Raw genomic sequence first — 16,298 nt, 5'->3', positions numbered from 1 at the left:
AGCGCTGCAGAATCAGTGGCGCTATATAAATAAATGGTGATGATGATGATGAATTAGGTAGAGCTGATTATTATTGTTGCTCTGTGATCTCTAATGTACTCTCTGCAGTAGATACAACTGAGTCCAGAAAGCAGCTACTAGCAGGGGAGGGCTGGCAAATTTTAGCCTGGGGGGTCAGCAGCCTATTAGTAACATTTTAAAGGAAAAAAAAAACCTGCAGGGGGCCCAGGGACGCAGTCCAAGGTAGCCTGCAATGGGATAAGAGAGGAAGTTGCCCCCCAGCCCAGTCAGCCCCTGACTTCTATACACTGAATGATTGTTGATCAGGCAGATTGGATAGATAGGACTCCAGATCAATGAGCTGTGACTGAAGCAATGGGTCCAGTTCAGTGAGCTGTGACTGTAGCAATGGTTACAAAGTAGTAAGAGGTGATTTTCGCAGTACAGAATGCCTATCCAGTCTGAAATTACAACTAGTCCAAATGATATTATGGACATTCACTGGCTCTGTGATACAAAGCTGTGGTAGCAGAAAAAAAGGCAAGTTTTTAGGAGCTTATTAAGGGACAAGGGCAAAGAAATTGGTGCTATATATTAATGTGCTAAAGCAGAAAAATGTCATGATTTAGACAACCACCCTGGGAACACCATCCCAGAGTTCCTATCAAGGTGTTTAACTAAATAGGTCATGGAAGTGGTATTTCCTTGCAACTTCAGCATTTGCACTGTCTGGTGGGGATTTGATGGCAGCCTATACAACATTCACACTTAAAATATCTGGATAATATCTGGTACATATGTAATCTAAATCTATTTTCGTGCATTATTGTCAATCAATACTCGGCTTTTAAGTATCTAAAACATAAATGTTAATTCTATTGTTTTATTCAGTTATCATAAAATGTCCTTGTAAAACCACTGCTCAGTACAACTTGGTAAAAACTGTTGTGGGTGCTTGGAGAACATTGCATACCATGGTCACGTCAATCTTTTATTATTAAAGATCCTCTAATTTGTCAGATTGGCTCTAAAGTTTTAAAATTTGCGATAAATTCTCAAACTTTAAAACACTGAGTTAAATTCAAGCTAAGGAGAGCAGGTTTGACCATCATCCAACCAGCTTGAACATGTTTGAAATTGTTTGAGCTTAAATGGCTGCATTATATATTGGCTAAAGAGGTGGTCTTGTCATTGGCCAGGAGATAGAAAAGGGGGGGGCATGATTTAATCTAAGCATGACGTGACTGCCTCACTTTCAATCACATGGTGCCTCACATTGAATCACGTGACCCCACCTCAGTAGAACACCAGCTGCTCCTTTCAGACGGTGTTATATAGTGTTGTATAATACAATTGGTTCAGCCAGAGGATAGTCCAACTTCTGGCTGAACCATGGAAAGATATCAAAACTGAAGGATCAAGCAAAATAATTTTTGGAATCAGAATAATTATGAAGCAGTGCAAATAAGTGGAAATGAAAGATAACTAACTGGTTACTGTACTTTTATGAATTAATGTTTGTCTTATATAAATTCCAGTGTAACAATAATATCTGGAAATACATGTAGCAACCACAAGTATGCCTACATGTTTATAGTCTGTAGTACGACTAAGGATATTTTAGTAACATTCACACTTTATTGTTACTTATTTGACATATGTGTATATGTATACGTTCCACATAAAACACATCTTTTAATCACAATACTAAAGTGAAAGATTAAACAGTGTCCACTTTTGGAGTTTGGTGGGACTTCAACTATAATATCCTCTTAAACCTAGTCACTCAATGGCTATTTATAACTCAGTTTTCCCTAAGTGTAGAGCTACCATATTTATAATCTACAGTCTGGTCTAGTACTAGGCTCTTGGTTCCTCGACTGCAGTAAACTATATTAATGATGGTGTGGATGTAATACTTTTAGTGGTCGTCTAACTTATTATGTCCTGTATCGGTTCTATGCGAATCGTGATTTAGTTTAGTGTATAAGTACAGTTCCAATGTAATAAAAGTAACTGCAGTTCTAAAGTTTAAATAGCATTTATGTACCTTTCGGTGCACCCACATGTATTCTGCGGGGGTACAGCTTTACATACATAAAACCAGGACAGTTGACAGGTATGTTTTTCCTCCTGCAGTCACAACTGGAACATTCCACCGATTTTAATTTATTGGTGCTATATTAAAATAAGGTAATTAATAATTACAACCATAGCCTTTGCTAGTGACATGTAGGCCAATGACTACAAAGCATTTTCTTATACACTTTTCACTGGGGTCTAACAATTACTTAATCCCAGGACTTCTGAAATACACTTCTGCCTCTTTTTCTGCTGTTCCTTATATAACCTCTAGGAGGCCACCATGTAGTCAGCATTCCCCCACCTTTGCCCCTATCTTACACACATATGTATGTGTAGTGTTTTATTAAAATATAATTATGTGTTTTTTTTCTCAATTGTCAAAATATTGTACAACTTCACATCTGAATTATGTTCTTTATCTTTTAGGTTGATGCTGCCCACACTGTGAAAATGATATATTGGCAATTTGTTTGGTAAGCGGCTGATCGGTGGCCACCATGGCCATGACTTCCACCGGTGATGAAGAGCTGGACATTGCTGATTGGCTTATTGCCATCCATCTTGAAAGGTACCAGGACAGCTTTAAGCAGCACGGCTACCACAGAGTAAGAGACATTCTCTCAGTGGACAATGAAGTCCTACAGCACATCGGTGTTGGGGCCACCGGCCACAGAAAAAGAATTATGAGTCGTTTGCGACACATTTCTGATGAAACAAGTCCGTCACCCACTTCTGGTACCATAGAGAATGCAGACTCTCAGGAATATTACTGGAGAGAAGAACAAGACAATGGCCCTGTTGATAAAAATAACACAGACGGAAAAATAGGTGCTTCAGAAACTGTTGTCAGACCAGTGCCAAAACCTAGAACTGTATTTAACAAAATAACTGCAAATAAAGACTTTGCACCAGCTGTGATATCCACAACCATATCACCTGTTTGTTTAGACAACCATCCAAATTCCACTAGAAGACCTTCTCTGCAGGAAACAACTGTTCCAAGAGGAAGCAGCTTGGACTCAGAGAACTGTAATTCGTGTGTGGGGCCGAAGCCAGGAGGGGTGGAGCTGGAGGCTGGGACTCCTAAGTATACATCCGCTGGGGCTGGAAAACCATTTCATCCCATTTCTTCTCTCCTGGTGCGTCAGAACAAAGAAACTTCACAGCCTGGCTCATCTTACCAGCAATACAAGCTTCAGATGGAAGCGGATACCATACAGTGTGCTCCGTTATCGATTTCACCTTCCTTTGCTGGAAGTAAAGAGGAAGTCACCTCCTTCTCAACCAGTCCTCCTTCTCCACAGGAAACACTAACAATGATATCCAATGAGATCTATTCTGGGTTTGGTCCCAGGACTGGATCTTTCAGCTGTGCTACAGACATTGAAACACCACCAATACATTTAAACCCTCTTGACATGATTAGGCAAGAAACAACGTCAGCACCAGAAAGGATAAAGTAAGTATATTACAATATACTACAATATTATAACATAAACCTTTTAATGTGTATATTTCTTTGTGAATTGCGTTTACTTTATACAATGACAAGATAGCATTGAAATAATCTAGTGGGAAGTGGATTTCATTAATGTATTTATTTCTGTTTGAAAATTACAATTTTCACATCGTCTGTGACTGTGGGAGAATTCTTAAATATTCGGCTTTATAAAAAGCAATCATCCTAATGACATTACTGTCTTAAAATTCAGCAAACATTAAAAATTACATAGAATAACATAATTTGGGATTCACTGTTTAATTGTCAAATGCATGAAAATGCATGTTTGAAATATCAAAGTCTTTGACGAAGTATATAACTTCTGTCTCAGCACTATGACTTAAAATCTAAAAGCTTTGTAATGCGTTTAAAATTGATGTTAAAAGCTGTAATTGTCACATGATCTCCATTCTATTTAGTCATATTTTTTTAAGAATCTCCTCATAAGTTTTTGGGTTGGGTCTACTTTAAAGCGTGTTTTTCAACAGCTACAACCCCTGTAGGTTGCTGTTGATCCAAAGTTGTATTTTGTGTGCATGCATATTTTAATTATGTGTGTTACTATACAAACTGTAAATTATGTACAATCTGTGCTGCAGCAACATGAAAATATAAAATTACACCCATATGTAAAATCTTTAAACCAAATTCAAAACAATAAGTTTCATGGGAAAATAACTCAATACCAGGGCTGATTCTTAAAATTAACCATTTGGAAACCGGACTTGTTTCAGACACTAATAATTTGTCATTCAAAACATAAATGACTGCTTCCTGCCAAAATCAAAAAGGATGTATAAGTTGAGACAATGCGAATCTAGATCTTATTTTCATTAACATTTTTAGACATTTAAGTAGTGAATAAGATAGGTGTATACAGTGGGTAGGAGGAGGTTAATTTAAAGTCTGTATAGGTCTTAGTGCTGGGAACAGTGGGTTCCTACAGATAAGTGTACTGAGGGAGCCAACCATGGAAGTCTTAGATAGTTTCCTGGAGTCAATGGTAAAGGAAAGGGTGGAGATCACATTACAGCTGGATTCAGACAATTGAAGGAAGTCTTGACCTTGCTGAAATTCTAATAATGACTTTACATAACTTGTTAAAGGCAATAGCTACACCCAAGCTATACCTGCTTTGGGGAGAAAGATCCACATTACATTTTTTTTTCTGGTGAAATAGGATTTTCAACATGTATGGATAATAGGTACTGCTGCAGCAAGAGCAGGGTGGATGCATTTTGTTACTTCACCGTGACTAGCATTTAAACCTGATTAGTGGCTGCTTCGTTTAGATCACCAGAGATGAGGAGTTCAGCTCTAAAACCAGCCCAAATGAGGAACACACCGTCACCAAATGCAGGATGGATACAAGATGGTGTTTCACCAAGGCCTGCACCTGTAGGAATTTCTGCTTCACCGACTACGTCAAGGTTGAGGACTACTGTTCCAGTGAGACCAGTGCCAGTTGGTAATCAAACGCAGCTACTACCAAGCCAGAAAAGGAGTATTGCACCGTCTACATTTTCTACTGCATCTCTGAGACCAAATCCAGTAGGAGATTCTGGATCACCGAGACTTCCACGGACAGGACATGTTGCTTTCCCACGACCTGCACCGATTGGGCATTCTTCTTCTCCAATGTTGTCCCGTGGGAGGAATTCTCCTTCACAAATGACAAATGGCACAAAGAATGATAGCATTCCTATATGCTTAACTAACCCTACATCTTCCAGGCAAGTGAAGAATAAACAGTCTGCAATGCAACAAGAATTAACGGGAATCACAGCCCCACAGAGAACAAAGTCTGTCACAAAAAACACATTTTTGCGACCTGCTCCAGATGTCAGAAGCAATTCCACAAAATCTGTGGTGGTAAATGACATTTCTCATAGACCAGCTCCAGTTGGGAATGCAGGTTCTTCCTGCAAACCATCCAGTAGTGTTCCGTCCCAGAAATCATTTTTGATGAGGTACACAACTCCAAAAAGACCTCAAGTGCAAAAAAGTGGTCCTGCAACACCTTCAGGTCCACTGAAAGCAACTTCTCCAACACAGTCAGATGTATCAGAGCAAGATTACATGAAAAATGTGGTGACTGTAAACAGTCATGTTGCAAAGAGACCCACTACTATGGGAATTTCACCATCTTCAACTCTTAAAAAGTCATTTATTGGGAAACCTGTTCCAAGTATTCCCTCACCAAGAACAGCAGTAAGTGGTTTGCCTACACCAAAAGCAAAGGTAGGAGACCTTTGTCTACCACATCAAGGATCACCTGAAATTGCTGCTATGCCAAAAACAAAGTCAACTGGGTGGATGCCAAGGACAAAATGTATTGGGAATGCTGCCACACAAAAAGTAAAAATTACAAAAAGCGATTCATCGCTCAGGCAAATAGAGGTGGAACAATGCTCACCAGAAAAAACAAAATTAAAGGGAAATAAGTTTTCATTGAAGCAGAAACCAGCAGAAAAATGTGGATTATCAATACAGAAATCTTCAGGAAGTGTAACTTTCCAGAGGCCAAAGCAAACAGGAAACGCTGGTTCACAACCGCCTAAATGCAGGAATGTTGTGTCAAGTATGAAAAATCCACAGCCTAGTGGTGCTTTGCAAAGGCCACTGGGTAATGCTGAGGTCACAAGGCCTTCAAGTAATACTGCCATATCACTATCAAAAGTGATTAAGAATATTCCCTCAGCAAGACCGAAACAAAAGGATATTACAGTGCCAAACACTACTGCAACAAGACCACAACCAGTGGGAAATATTTCATCCAATGCACCTAAATCAAAGAGCAAAGTTTCGTTAAACAGTGGAAAACCATCTGAAAGTATTGTTCGAACTCCAACGAAAACAATAACTAGCCATCTTTTACCAAGACTGCCGTTTATGCAGAAAAAGTTTCCTCCTAAAATTTCCCTCATGAAGACTTCCGTTTCCAGAGCAGGAGAGAACAATTATTTAGTCTGTTCTCCAGGGAGGAAAACTGCTCCTAGTCTAACAGAGGAGGAGGAGGAGGATGGTATAAATCCACTGCAGGATTTATCTCCATTTGAGGACAGTCTCGACATGCAGAAAACATATACAGACTCCTGGGAGATGAACCTAACCGAAGAGTCTCTAGAAGCAGCACTTAGAGCGAACGCCGCTTCATTTAAACCAATTCAGGATGAACACTTAGTCCTTGTTAGGCCGAGGCTATTGGGATCTCATTTAAGTGACACATTTCTTGACCAAAAATATTGGAGTTCCAAAACGAAAGACGGGTAGTGATATGGAATATTTTCATAGATTCTTTTCTACCTTAAAACACACCCTCAATTGGCAGCTTCACATTGTTATTTGTGCTTGTTTGTTTACCAAGTTATGTTTGTAGTGTTGCTTTCTAATCAAATTCTGATTGGCAAGACATTTTCTCTACACTCTCCAAAAATGTTTAAATTTCATGCAGTTTGGTAGTCTTTTTTTGGGATAAAGAGTTCTGTTTGCAATCGTTAAAGAGCAACATTTTACTAGTAGCTTTTGTGAATGTTTCAATGGTCAGTGGGTAAAATGCATGAGCCTGGCCCCCATCCCAAATCATATTTTATATTTTATATATATTGCTAATGCTAATGTTGGGCAGATGCCGAGGACTGCATGATCCCGGCCCACTTTCTGCATATGCCTGGCCCACTGGAGATCGAGATTCTTCACAAAAATGCACAAGTTAGAAACATGCTAGAGAGTAAATCTATCCCAACAAGCCATGATCAGAGTTATATCACAAAACAGTTTCTTTAGGTCTGTTTTACACATTTTTCCTCAAAAAACTCTAAAAAAGTGCAAGTATTCTTTAAAACATAGTCTCTGGGGTATATTTACTAAACTGCGGGTTTGAAAAAGTGGACATGTTGCCTGTAGCAACCAATTAGATTCTAGCTGTCATTTTGTAGAATGTACTAAATAAATTATAACTAGATTCTGATTGGTTGCTATAGGCATCAAACCCGTAGTAAATATGCCCCTCTGTGTTTGGTTTGGTGCAAGGAAAATGCGGGAATGCAATATGCATCTGAACTAAATCCATTGCAGCAATGGAAAATATGTATTTTATATGCACTATCATAAGCGAGGGATCTCAAAATAATCATGGTAAAAACCGAACAAATTAGGAAATAGCTTGTGCAAGTTTGCAATGAACAACAAATTCTAAATGCAGTCCTTCAAAGGAGGAAGGGTGTTTGCATTAGTCCAAGCTATTAACTATTTCATTTCCATATAGCTCAACGGAGAGAGAGAACAGTGTTCATCTGTGTTCAGTATTGGATGACAAAGCAACCCATATTTAAACACAACAGTGCTTTCTAAATATTTAATCATAAAGAAGTAGCATAATATGACATTTATGTCAAACATATACTTTTATTATGTTGCTGCCACTACTGGATAGTGGAAACCTAATCCCATGTTTATTTTTGCTTTTTTTCTAAGCACTTGTTACATTTTAAGATTGAATCAATTCTATATTTTTGTAGTATTCTAAAACAAATGAATACAAGGATATGTAATATATATATATATATATACACATTATTTTTAACCTTCAAGGCAATAATTTTGAAAGACTGATTTTCTTCTTTTGCACTGTTTAAATTTTCTTGATATTTTTAAAAAATACTATGTGCATTATTTTGCCGGTTGTTTTGTGGTTTATTGCATATACTTTTGTGGACAGAATTGAGATTTAAATGGCAGTTCTTATTACTCCAGGTTTTGAACTATTATATTTTTAATGAAGGAGGGCTTAATGATTAAACACAATGCCTTTTAAAGGGGAAAATGTAATTTAATATAATTGAATCTGGCTTTTTTTATGAGAAAAAAAACATTTACAGTCACCACCATGCAAAAAATGTTGCATTACTCTACAGCTGCATGGCTGACAGTGTAAAATGTCCACGCTACTTTTTCCAGGAGCAGGATCATGATACTGTAGGCCTACTATAATGGAGTATTACATCGGTATTGCTTCAAGCCTCAGTATTGGGAAACTATGTTCCCCAGCAGGGCTTCTCAATAAAGCCCTGCATAGCCTAAAGTGCAAAGGTAAGTGTATAAGGAAGGGAGGATTTTCCTTTAACGTTTTCTCAAGTGATCCTCCAATTTCAGTTTGTTAATTGTGTTCGCTTTGCATTGCTTATGTCATTGTTTCTAATAATATCCTTGAAAAGGTAAAATGGGTAAAAAAAGCTCAATTCTGAGTTTGTCTACATCCTGGACAATTAGGTGTGGAGGAAAATAAAGAACACTTGTATTTCCACCTCACCCCCATTCCTTATTAGACAGGAAGGAGTCAAACTGAGATCTGATGAGCTTGCAATGTTAAAGTCTTTAGTAAATTATCCTGTTAGTCTATAACTTAATACCCATTGTAGACAGCAGCATAATAAACAGGATGTTACATCATAAATAAAACACTAAATATAATAATTAAAACTTTAAAAAGAAAACATTGACTCATGTTAAACATCCACAACACATTTAGGACTAGATTTACTAAGCTGCGGGTTTGAAAAAGTGGGGATGTTGCCTATAGCAACCAATCAGATTCTAGCTGTCATTTTATAGAATGTACTAAATAAATGAAAGCTAGAATCTGATTGGTTGCTATAGGCAACATCCCCACTTTTTCAAACCCGCAGCTTAGTAAATCTAGCCCTTAGTCTTATTTAAATAATAGTTTTCCTTTAACAAGATATACCTATATTAAATTAATAACATTTTTGTAACTATTAGCAATCAGATGTTTGCTCTCATTGGTAGGCTTCAGAGCAGTTTGGCTAAAGCAATTATCTAATTGGTTGCATCTGACTCTACTTTCTTATTTCCATAAAGTTGCCATTTGTGTACATATATATCATCAAGGGCTGTAAATAAAGTAAAAATCCATTGGTGAGAATAAAAAATTAGTGCTGAAACACTTGTACTACTTGTTTCTGATGAAACATATAAGTATATTGGGACATATTCAATTGTCTATTATTAAAATAGTTACTCTGCAGGAACCAATTATACATATGTTTTTGAAAGCTTCACGTCACCTGGTAAAGGTTTATAAAGCCTGATGCAGGGTTGTCTGACTTCAATCTTTTTACAGCTGTCTCAATGATAGAGTTATCAGCACTGTTCCTCTTTTCTTAGCAATCATTAACGCTAGAGTTTTCTGAAGTCGCGATCCTAACATCTCAATAGTACATTTTTGTCGGCTCTGTTATTGGTTGTCCCTGTTGACAGTCAGTAGAAACAGCCAACCACATAATCCATCTATCTCTATGCGGTGTCATCTATATAAGCAGCTATCACCGTGACAGGTTTCTGGAGTTGTGTTTGGAACGTAGCATGAGAAACTTCTTGTCAGGATAATCCCTTACTGTAATGTGATTGGCTGTTACAGCTGACTGTCAATAGGAGTGATTTATAACTTTGATTGACATCTGAATAATGTGGATGGACCTTTTCATTTAGTATCTCCGCTAAAAAAGTCCAATTATTGTTGCCCTGGAACTATGAAATGTCCTAGCAGTATTATTTAAATAAGATTGAAATGTATGTAATACCCAATTTATTTTTAGAAGTTTCACTTAAACTTATACATAAATTCTTCAAATATCTGCTTCATTTTACAATACTTAGTGAAACATACTGTATGTATGTCGTTTCAGCTTCTTATCTCACAGGATCTATTTCTTAAAAAGATAAAACTACATTATGCTTTTTCACTTAAAAGTATTTGTATCGGTTATTCTGACTGTCCTAATCTGTCATTGCATCTCTAGCCAAAACTTGAGAGTTATTTCCAAAGTGCAAATGTGCAGTTACCTATAACACTCAATCAGCAATTAGCTTTTAAGCGGGGGCCTAATGCCAAATTTGGCCACATACGTAGGGCCAGATTTAGGGCTAGGAGTAAACCAAGCCAGTAGGTGCATTTTTGCACCTTGTTAAAACCATGTTGTGCTGCAGGGTGGGACTAATGTGCGGACAGGATTAGGGGTCTATTCTATTTGTCAACTAGGGAAAAGCCTAAAAAGCGGGAGCTTCCGCTGGCTTTGGGGCTTCTCCCTTTTTATCAAGACCTCCCTCTGGATGGTAGTTTTCGCTGGCGATCTCTATTGCTGGGTCTGTCCAGCAAAGGAAGCCTGTTTATCATGGAGAACGGTGATACAAGTACCACTGCTGTCCTGCTATAGCTGCCGCCATCTCAGGATGTTGATAGCAATATTTTTTTTTATTTTTTTTACTTTTTTTTTAATAGTTATTTTTTTTAGAAAAGTTTATTATTTCTTCTTTTATTGGATCTGTAAATGGAAGCCCCTGTCTGGGTTTCCGATTTCAGTACGCATGCGCAAGCTGGCTCCCCCATGGGCAGAGGAACCCTGCACTGGCTTGGCGATCAGTAAGACTCCTCTTATGCTGCTGGCCAGTGTCACTGCTCAGCTACCCCGGGGAGATTTTATTGATAAATTGTACGAACAATGATTTTCTATTGCTGAGATAGGCAGAGATACAAAATCATCAATTTAAATAGACTCTATAGAGTTGGGAGGGGGGCTCATCCAAGCTCAACTCTAAATCGGTGTTAAAATAAATCTGCCTAGGATTTGTGTGCTACATGCAAAAGCAGGCAGTATTTTACCTGTATGCAAAACATAGATTTCATTTGCCCTCCTTTCATCGCAACATGGTTTGTTCAGGTGTAAACTTGCACCCTTTAGCTGGATTTGAGCCTCTCTCTAAATGAGGCACTATTACTATACAGTACAATTTACCAACATGACTGATAATGATCCATTTGGTTTCCGATCAGGCCACAGAGGGACATTAGGCCAACTGACCATAACCGGCTGCAATACCTCAACATGTGGTAAGGATTATTGATATGGTGCAAATCAACCAATCAAAGAGAGTTTATGGGTGGTTGTTATGGGCTTTTGCACTTTGTTGTTTAATAACCCCTCTTGTGTTGTAAAACACACATATTACAGATTTTGACTTTCTTTTCATTTGTTCTTTTTTTTGTAGAACACATCTGTGTGTGATTGAGTTTCAACAATAAAACAATAAATATTCTGAACAGCATATTGTTGTCACTCAGATTCTTTCTGCGTTTGTTTTGAATTTGCTAGTTTTTTCATATAGTGAAACGTGTGAGAAAATATATTGCTTGTTAAAACCATATGCTGGGCCTCTGTGCAGGGTTAGGACTGGGCCGTCCTAAGATTTCCTCATTTCTAGTAACCCACCATACATAAACATTTTACCAGCACTATCTGCTTTTTCTGGGACTCTAAAATCGGTGCTTGAGTGATATGGGTAGAGAAATAGACGAGCATCCGTGAGCCTGTGCAGCATATAGGAATCACAGCAGGGTCCACAGACATAGCTGCTGACTTTTTTGACGACAGACGGAAGCTCCCTGAAGCTAAGCATGGTTGGGAGCTAATGAAGTGACTTGTGTCATTGTTCCCTGCCCACTGCAGTGCCATAATGCAATTTTCCTAGTGTGATGGTATCGTGTCATGCCGCAGTGGGTGGAGCGCGATGTTACAAATAGTGTCACTATGCTGGCTACCGCCCACTGCCTCTATGTCTGACCTGGCTTCAATGAGATTAACAGATTCTATCAAGAGTCCGGCAGATCACCCACTATTCCGGAGGTCATTTAGACATTCCAAGAGAGTTGGCAAATATGCACATAGGAGCCTTGGGCCGAATAATAATTACTACTACTGCTACCTTACTGGTATACCACTGACCGAGAGGCTTATTAACTAACATTGCCTTTGACTTGATTGTCTAGATGGATAAAAACTAGTAGTTGATTAGATTTCACCTAAATGCAATGTTACTAAAAACCTTCATTGTTTTTGTTCATTGCAATTTAGCCACTAGGGGCAGCGTTCTGTAGATGTATGGTCGCTAGTTCATTTCATCTCAAGTAAGCGCGCAAACTGGAATCTCTTGTTCAATAAGTATAAAATGTAACTATAGACAGATATTCAGGAAAATGTATAGGTGATGCTATATTGAATACTAATTGTTAAAATAAATTGTATTTTAATTAGAAAGAGAATACATTCACCCTTTCAAAAAGAAATATAGTTTTATTTCTCCCTAGTGGAAATACATTTTGGTTTTACGTCATAACATATATTAGTTTTTAAATTGTGCACGTTGCTTACACACAGTGGGCCCTATTTATGACGCACAAAACAACTGAGGGACAGATCTACATCGACTGGAGATAATGTATTTAGATTTGCGCAGCTGCACCGATATTCCCACCAAAGAGCATTGACTTGTGGGACAAGATTGCAGCCAAAGAAAAGAAAAAGAGAGAAAGAGGTGTTTCTAAATTCTCTTCAGATTTCTATGCCTCCCAGCAAATTTGGCTTGTGGGAGCGGAGAGTTGGCATCCTCCTTGATGTATGCTGGGTGGACCATCTAGGTGTTTTGCTTTATAAATGAGATCCAGTGGAGGTAGCGATTTTGTGTTCTGAACTGATATTTAAGAGAATACAACCTATGAATTTACTAAGAGCTAGTACACACTTGGCAATTCTCTCGGAATGTCCAAGAGACTCCCGGATACCGGGTGGGTCTCCCAGACTCCCAGGAGAGTATGGCAGCCTCCTGCATCTGCCCACTTCCTAGTAAAGTGGACAGAATTAAATCCAAAATGCTGTGATTCCCTGAGAATCGCGACATTTGGCCAAAATGACACAATTTTCTGAGCCCCCCCCCCCTCGCACGCCCACCTCCTCCCGCAGCTCCCGGACGCCTACTGCCACAAGTTGGCAAGTATGAGCTAGTGATATCACTAAGACCAGAGGCCATGTCTGCCTAAGTGACATCTCTAGGGTTTTAGTGAACTTGTAGGCTGCATCACTAGTATGGGTGCACATTACTTCAGCAGCTTATGGAAATGATGGTTAATGTACAAATGATGAGCCTGTTATTAGAGTGTGTTCACCTTATTGTATTAAATTCTTACTTCCTTCTCGTCTATTATTTCCACAGTTTTGAAGTGGATGAGAATAGTAGTAAGTACCTGTAGCCATTCAGATAATCAGAGTGCCCACAGCAGCACAGAATATTTCAGGAGGTGGTTGAGTTGCTCTGCCCACGTATAAACGGATGATTATCTTAGAGGCTACATGTGATGAGAAGAGTGGAATTGAGCCAAGAGGAAAACCACAGACTAAGAGTTAGAAAGCAGAAAGAGCAGGTTTCCCCAACAGAACAGTAATGTGACGCTTCTGTTAACTGATACTGGAAAATGATGTTATTAATCAAGCACAGTTCTATATGAAATTAACTTACACACATCCAACTTTTTTTAGTTCCCTTTGGGTCAATCATTTAATGGTTCATAAAACATGCAATATCTTACATAAACAACCAGCAATAATAGCAAAAAACACACAGGTAAATAATGGTAAGCGTTATTGTAACACAGATATTCCGCAAATAGCATGGTAGGGCTTTACTTATTGGTCATACATAGTAATAAAGCTGGGGTTCTCCTATTTATCATTTTAATAGACCAGGCATTTATTTCTGTTTTTGAGGAGATTCCACACAACCTAAGTGCACCAGAATGACTTACCTGAATGTGACGAATAAAGGAGAGTGCACAGTTGAGGGCAACACCAAAATTTGGGAAGCAGGTAGAATGATAGTACTATTGAATGGTAAAGTAATATCTGACACAGGGGTGGAATGTGATGGAAGAAATTGAATCTATTATTTTTTGTAAATGTTTGATGTGGTTTTCATTTGAAGCCACATAGGTTGATGTGGGTATACTCGTTGCTTGAGATGCAGAAAGAGGCTTTGCCATTGGAAGCCACATAGGTTGACGTGGGTATACTCGCTGCTTGTGATGACGGAAAGGCTTTCACATTTGAAGCCACAGAGGATGATCTGGGAATACACCTTCCTTTGTGACATTAAGGCTGAACAGATCTTGGATGCCAGTTAGGGGCCTTATGTACAGTGTTGTAGAGGTCATGTAACTCCAATCTAACTTCTGATAGGTGTATGCCATTCCTTATTATTATTTATATTACCACTACACTGTGTAGTGTAGGGACAGAAAAACTATACAAAATTGACATGGATAAGTCATACTTGCCAACTCTTCCGGAATGCCTGCGAGACTCCCGAAATTCGGGTCAGTCTCAAGGACTCCCGGGAGAGCTGGCAAATCCCCCTCATCCCGCTACAGCCACCACAAAATGACACGATTCACAGAGAATTGCGTAATTTTGGCCCCGCCCCCGCAGCAAAACGGCATTTCCGTCGCGGGGGTGTGTCCAAAAATGACGCAATACACCATGCCCCGCCCCCTCCTGCCCTCCAGTCACGCCCCTCTCCCGGAAAGAGATTCTAGAAAGTAGGTAAGTATGGGATAAGTGCAGCAAAAAAACAAAACAATAGAACTGAGGTCTGTCTCAAAGATCTTGAAATCTAATTGCTAAACAAAAAATGCATGTTGATAATGATACATTATGGTATACATAACGTTTTTTGAATAGCGATCTTATTTGTTGTCAACTGTTCCTAATTTTTAGGCACAGTCACAAATTTTAAGAATATGATACTAGACTATTTTTTGCATTCCTAGAAATGACCCTAATTTCAATATTGACCAACTTTACAGTACAATTCCTCTTTTCTAAATGCCTTTTGCTATCTGTTCTTATTGAAGATGAATATGAGGTTCCACTTCCAATCCGATCATTTAAACAGCTTTTTCTTAAATCGACAATAAAATGTACTGTAGGTGGCCAATCAATTGATTTGGCCACGGTTGGGAGGTATGTATGATTGCATACGTCCCAACTGTCCTAATTTCGGAGGGACAATCTCGAATACCAACCTCTTTAGGGAGTTTTTTTGCGGGTTTGGGTGGATCGGTGACAGGGCATCTTTTGTCCTGATTTTACATGTCTCAATGTTGGGAGGTAAGGGACTGAACTGATTAAAATGTGTATATTGTAATGGAAACAATAAAGTGTTATGATCCTATATCTATCCTACATTGTGCAAGCACATTCTGCTCTATTCGATCAAAATCATAGTGTATGAAGCTGACATCAGTTTTTTTCTTACTTACAATCTAATTAAAAATATTTGGATTTATAACTATGGGATTGTAATGTGTATGTCTCCGTTGTTTAGTTATATGATTGTACAGAAAAGCAAAATTTGGTTACAAGAAAAATAATTAAAGATTGTGTGGCCATCTCTAATCATATTTTTATTTTGCTGCTGTATATTGCACAATAAGAAATGTCAATGCTATTAATTTATTTTTCAGAGACAGTAAATAAATGCTTTAAGTCTATATCGTAATGTTTTTTTTTAAACTATTTTTTTCTCCCCTAAAAAGCTGTTCGGCGTCTGCAGAGGTAGATTTGCCAGTTGTTCCCGAAAGACCCATCTCTAGTTTAGGTAAGAAATTGGAATTTTGTCTCTATTTTTCCTCCATTCCTGCTAAAGAAAAATCAAACCAAGATAAAACATGTATCTTGACAGATCAGTGATATATTTCCTATAATGTCACAGACATGTCAAACTTTGAAGGTCCTGGAATCAGGGAAAGCTGTGAAAGAGGGAGTGGCCACATCACAGTGGGACATGGACACACCCCATGGCGTGC

The 16,298-nt window shown here is 38.4% G+C and overlaps 1 protein-coding gene across 2 annotated transcripts in view; it reads left to right on the top strand.

Moving 5' to 3' along the window:
* The window catches only part of ARAP3 (ArfGAP with RhoGAP domain, ankyrin repeat and PH domain 3), a 135,023-nt gene that overhangs the window by 46,398 nt on the left and 72,327 nt on the right, over window positions 1-16,298 (top strand). For both annotated transcript variants that reach the window (XM_075210001.1, XM_075210000.1), the window contains exons 2-3: window positions 2,512-3,544; window positions 16,029-16,090. In XM_075210001.1, the coding sequence (XP_075066102.1) occupies window positions 2,583-3,544; window positions 16,029-16,090 (1,024 nt within the window). In that variant the 5' untranslated portion in view covers window positions 2,512-2,582. The remainder of the gene's footprint in view (window positions 1-2,511; window positions 3,545-16,028; window positions 16,091-16,298) is intronic.

Source organism: Mixophyes fleayi, chromosome 4, assembly GCF_038048845.1.
Source record: "Mixophyes fleayi isolate aMixFle1 chromosome 4, aMixFle1.hap1, whole genome shotgun sequence".
Classification (NCBI taxonomy): domain Eukaryota; kingdom Metazoa; phylum Chordata; class Amphibia; order Anura; family Limnodynastidae; genus Mixophyes; species Mixophyes fleayi.
This window is presented reverse-complemented; position numbering and strand designations above follow the sequence as displayed.